The sequence below is a fragment of the Bos mutus genome, chromosome X (assembly GCF_027580195.1).
Source record: "Bos mutus isolate GX-2022 chromosome X, NWIPB_WYAK_1.1, whole genome shotgun sequence".
Taxonomy (NCBI): Eukaryota; Metazoa; Chordata; class Mammalia; order Artiodactyla; family Bovidae; genus Bos; species Bos mutus.
Window position 1 is genome coordinate 66,880,718 of NC_091646.1, and position 6,000 is coordinate 66,886,717.

At 42.5% G+C, this 6,000-nt stretch overlaps 1 protein-coding gene across 2 annotated transcripts in view; it reads right to left on the reverse strand.

Moving 5' to 3' along the window:
• UPRT (uracil phosphoribosyltransferase homolog) overlaps positions 1–5,657 on the reverse strand; it is a 30,272-nt gene extending 24,615 nt beyond the window's left edge. For both annotated transcript variants that reach the window (XM_014477443.2, XM_070365887.1), the window contains exon 1: positions 5,154–5,657. In XM_014477443.2, coding sequence (XP_014332929.1) covers positions 5,154–5,530 — 377 coding nt within the window. In that variant the 5' untranslated portion in view covers positions 5,531–5,657. The remainder of the gene's footprint in view (positions 1–5,153) is intronic.
• Between the last annotated feature and the right edge of the window lie 343 nt (positions 5,658–6,000).

Sequence of the window (6,000 nt, forward strand, 5' to 3'; positions counted from 1 at the left end):
GTTTTTCTCTGCACTTTCTATTCTGTTCCATTGATCTATATTTCTGTTTTTGTACCAGAACCATACTGCCTTGATTACTGTAGCTTTGATTATTTGCAAAGCAGAAATAGAGACACAGATGTAGAGAACAAACTTATCAATACCAACTGGGGAAGGGAGGGTGGGAGAAAGTGGGAGACTGGGATTGACATTTATACACTACTGTGTACAAAAGTAGGAAGTCAAGAAACACCTGGAGTAACAGGTAAATTTGGCCTTGGAATATGGAATGAAGCAGGGCAAAGACTAATAGAGTTTTGCCCAGAAAATGCAATGATCATAACAAACACCCTCTTCCAACAATACAAGAGAAGACTCCACACATGGACATCACCAGATGGCCAACACCAAAATCACACTGATTATATTCTTTGCAGCCAAAGATGGAGAAGCTCTATACAGTCAGCAAAAACAAGACCAGGAGATGACTATGGCTTAGATCATGAACTCCTTATTGCCAAATTCAGACTTAAATTGAAGAAAGTAGAGAAAACCACTAGACCATTCAGGTATGACCTAAATCAAATCCCTTATGATCATACAGTGGAAGTGAGAAATAGATTTAAGGCCCTAGATCTGATAGAGTGCCCGATGAACTATGGAATGAGGTTCGTGACACTGTACAGGACACAGGGATCAAGACCATCCCCGTGGAAAAGAAATGCAAAAAAGCAAAATGGCTGTCTGGGGAGGCCTTACAAATAGCTGTGAAAAGAAGATAAGCAAAAAGCAAAGGAGCAAAGGAAAGATATAAGCATCTGAATGCAGAGTTCCAAAGAATAGCAAGAGACAAGAATGCCTTCTTCAGCAATCAATGCAAAGAAATAGAGGTAAACAACAGAATGGGAAAGACTACAGATCTCTTCAAGAAAATCAGAGATACCAAAGGAACATTTCATGCAAAGATGGGCACAATAAAGGACAGAAATGGTATGGACCTAACAGAAGCAGAAGATATTAAGAAGAGGTGGCAAGAATACACAGAAGAACTGTACAAAAAAGATCTTCACGACCCAGATAATCACGATGGTGTGATCACTGACCTAGAGCCAGACATCCTGGAATGTGAAGTCAAGTGGGCCTTAGAAAGCATCACTACGAACAAAGCTAGTGGAGGTGATGGAATTCCAGTTGAGCTATTTCAAATCCTGGAAGATGATGCTGTGAAAGTGCTGCACTCAATATGCCAGCAAATTTGGAAAACTCAGCAGTGGCCACAGGACTGGAAAAGGTACATTTTCATTCCAATCCCAAAGAAAGGCAATGGTAAAGAATGCTCAAACTACCGCACGATTGCACTCATCTCACACGCTAGTAAAGTAATGCTCAAAATTCTCCAAGCCAGGCTTCAGCAATACGTGAACCGTGAACTTCCAGATGTTCAAGCTGGTTTTAGAACAGGCAGAGGAACCAGAGATCAAATTGCCAACATCTGCTGGATCATGGAAAAAGCAAGAGAGTTCCAGGAAAACATTTCTTTCTGCTTTATTGACTATGCCAAAGCCTTTGACTGTGTGGATCACAAGAAATTGTGGAAAATTCTGAAAGAGATGGGAATACCAGACCACCTGATCTGCCTCTTGAGAAACCTGTATGCAGGTCAGGAAGTAACAATCACAACTGGACACGGAACAACAGACTGGTTCCAAATAGGAAAAGAAGTACGTCAAGGCTATATATTGTCACCCTGCTTATTTAACTTATATGCAGAGTACATCATGAGAAATGCTGGGCTGGAAGAAACACAAGCTGGAATCAAGATTGCCGGGAGAAATATCAATCACCTCAGATATGCAGATGACACCACCCTTATGGCAGAAAGTGAAGAGGAACTCAAAAAGCCTCTTGATGAAAGTGAAAGTAGAAAGTGAAAAAGTTGGCTTAAAGCTCAACATTCAGAAAACGAAGATCATGGCATCTGGTCCCATCACTTCATGGGAAATAGATGGGGAAACAGTGGAAACAGTGTCAGACTTTATTTTTTGGGGCTCCAAAATCACTGCAGATGGTGACTGCAGCCATGAAATTAAAAGACGCTTACTCCTTGGGAGGAAAGTTATGACCAACCTAGATAGCATATTCAAAAGCAGAGGCATTACTTTGCCAAAAAAGGTTCGTCTAGTCAAGGCTATGGTTTTTCCTGTGGTCATGTATGGATGTGAGAGTTGGACTGTGAAGAAGGCTGAGCACCAAAGAATTGATGCCTTTGAACTGTGGTGTTGGAGAAGACTCTTGAGAGTCCCTTGGACTGCAAGGAGATCCAACCAGTCCATTCTGAAGGAGATCAGCCCTGGGATTTCTTTGGAAGGAACGATGCTAAAGCTGAAACTCCAGTACTTTGGCCACCTCATGCGAAGTGTTGACTCATTGGAAAAGACTCTGATGCTGGGAGGGATTGGGGGCAGGAGGAGAAGGGGACGACAGAGGATGATATGGCTGGATGGCATCACCGACTTGATGGACGTGAGTTTGAGTGAACTCCGGGAGATGGTGATGGACAGGGAGGCCTGGCGTGCTGCGATTCATGGGGTCCCAAAGAGTTGGACACGACTGAGCGACTGAACTGAACTGATGTACAAAATAGATAATTAATGAGAACCTACTATGTAGCACAGGCAACTCTACTCAATGCTCTGTGGTGACCTAAATAGGAAGAAAAACTAAAAAAAAAAGGGGATATAAGTATATGTATAACTGACTCATTTTGTGGTACAGTAGAAACTAGCACAACATTGTAAAGCAATTACACTCCAACAAAAAGTTTTTAAAAAGAATGTGAATTCTACACACAGTTAAATTCCTTTTACTGTTTCCTAATAGCTAAAAAAACCAGCACTTATGCAATCTGAACCATGCACAAATCTAAACATCAAGGCTTAAAATGCCTCAAATGCACATAGCTCTTCAGAATTTATAATAAATGTTCATAGACAGTATCTTGCTTTAGCCTCCTTGGAGTTTCATGAGATATTATGAACTTACTCATTTTACAAATAATAAAGCTGAAGCACAGAGATGCTAAGCATCTTTCCCTAAGATTACTCTGGATCCTGCTGTCTCCCTCCAAATTTCAGAAGAAAAAAAAAAAAAAGATTTTGCTTATGCCCAGGTTTACTATACCACCCAGGCTTTTCTGAGTAACGAAATAAAATCAGGTATTGATACTGTCATATAGTCATATATGAATACTGAATGCCATGACCTCTCCAAGTTTTATAAAAATTGTGAAATCTGATGAAAGCAAAGGAATCCTCATCCCATAAAAAGACATGTGCAAATGTTCATAGTAGCATTATTCATATTAGCCAGAAAATGGAAACCAAACCACCCAAATGTCCATCACCTGATGAATGGATACACAAAATGTGGTATATCCATAATAGTGAAATATTACTTAGTCAAAAAAGAAATAGTGTACATTTCATGTAAATGGAATCATACAACATGTGGCCTTTTGTGACTAGTTTCTTTTGACTAAGTAATATTTCACTATTATGGATATACCACATTTTATGTATCCATTCATCAGGTGATGGACATTTGGGTGGTTTGGTTTCCATTTTTTGGCTAATATGAATAATGTCCAGAATAGGCACACCAGTAGAGACAAAGTAGTTTAGCGATTGTCTAGGGCTCTTGGTAGGTTGGAGGGAAATGGGGAGTGACTGCTCATGGGTATGGGCTTTCTTACTGAGGTGATAAAAACGTTCTAAAATTTAATGTGGTGATGGTTACAAAGCAATGAACACACTTTAAATCCATTGGATTGTACACTTTAAAAGGTGTACTGTGTGTACATAAATATAGCTCAATAAAGATGTTATTTTTAAAAAATTACAAACAGACATACAAATAACATTTGCCAGATAATTTCTGAAGGTTTGCTAAAGCCCTGAAGCCCATCTACAGGTGCAACACAAGGTCCAAGACACAAGGTCAGTAACTCTTGCTCTACAGAAACAAGAATCATCCTATTTTCTTTTTTACAGATAAGTTTTATTTCAGTTCCCACTACCACAACTGCCAAATCTATGCCTCCTACTTTTTAAGATCACTACTTTATTAGTTCACAAGACCACAATTTTCAACACTGATTAATTAAAAACCCTTAAATAGTACTTTCACAAATATAACTTTAAGAGCTACAAAGAACTTTTAGTAATTGAGTGACAATTGCTTGAAAGACATAGCTGGAATTCAAACATATAAAAGATAAAATTTCTGCCCTCAAGTAGCTTAAAATTGAATAAGTGAGATAAAAGTAAAACAACAGCATACAAAACAGATGGTGAATCTTGCATTAAAAAGGAAAGATTAGCAAGGAAGAATGATTGAAGGAAAGCTTCTTGGCAGAGGTAGACATTTAATGTTGAAGAATAGGTAGGATTTGAACACACAGAGGAAAAGTAAAGAGAATTCCAGGTGCGAGCAGAAGTTGGGATGTTGTTTCAGAACTGTTCCTAGGAACCATGAAGAAGGGCCTTAATGTCCATCTAAGTATCCTGACTTTATTTGGTAGGCTCAGAGAAATCAAAGAAGGCTGCTGAGTAGGGCAGTTAGTTAATCAAAGCAGTATATTAAGAAGATTAATTGTTCAGTAATTCGGGGGAACATGTAGAAGAAAGAAAAACTGGAGACAAGGAAACAATTTGGGAATCTGTTAAACGTTATGAAGTGAAAGAGCTACGCTATCTGCCCTGTATCTGTTCAACGTAGTAAACCCATAACCCAGAAATTGTTGCTGCCCACGTGAAGAGGCACAGAGCAGATAGCACGTTCACCTGATTCGAATGACTGAGGAATCAGTCATTCAGTCATTCGAACGAATGAATGAGGAATCAGTCATTCGAATGACTGAGGAATGACTCGAGATAAAGAGGAAACCGAAGGTTACCTAAAATGCTTCCTCCCTACACAAAGCGACGTTAAGCACCAGTACTGGGAAAGAGAGTAGAAGGCCTGTGTCACGTGACACCGCCCCTCAAAGAAAAGGCCCTGCCCAGATCCCAACAGACCAGCTTCCCAACGCCAAGAACCTTAGCCAATTTCACTTCCAATCCCTGCCCACCCCCGCGAGACCCTCCACCTCCCCTACCCCTTCCGCTCTGGCTTACTTGTCCCTGATGATAGTCTGCAGCTCCCGGATCTGATCATTCATCGGCAGAAGCTTAAGCTGGGCCCCGATCTGCCGGGAGATTTCGCAGTCCCCTAGGAGGGAATCGCTGGCTGGAGCGTCATAGTTGCCAGTGCCACCGTTGTTTTCTGAGTTGAAGGTGGCGCCGCCGGAGGCCTGAGGGTCCAGCTCAGCCGGTACGCTAGAATGGGCGTGCCCGCTGAGGAGAGTCAGCGTGGCCGCGGAATCGCTGTTTCCCCCAGGGTGGGCCAGGATCAGGTCTCCAGCTTGCTGCGGCTCAGGGTTTTGGGTCGAGGCAGAGTTTACTTGCTGATTGTGACAGGGCATGGAGTCCGGACACCGTAACTCCGTGGCCATACACCAGGCCCCGGGCTGCCCCCGCAGCTACCGATCCCTACGGATAAAGAAGAGCAGGGAGAAACGGACAAAGCTCCTGTGCTCTCCCAGACGTCCCGCCTCCTAGCAACCTCTAACCCCCCTCTGCCCTCTCACCCCCTGGCTTCCGCCGCTTCCCTTTTACGCTACGTCAAGGCCCCGCCCACACCAGACGTAAGGGCCCGCTTAAACACATGATTGGCTTTGCTCCCTGCCGCTCTGCAGCTCACCACTCGTTAACCCTTTGCGTTACCCTGGCTGCTTGACAGAACCTGACAGACGGGTGAGGCTAGGGATGCTTGGTTCTCGGGTCTTCCAGGAGCCCATAGGGATGCCATGCAGAATTTAAGTGAGTGATAGAACCAGGAAAGAACTAGGAGTGGAGGGTGATAAAATGGTGATACACAGAGGCCCACGTTTTCAGAATTTGTGTCTTGCCAGAAAAGTTAAAC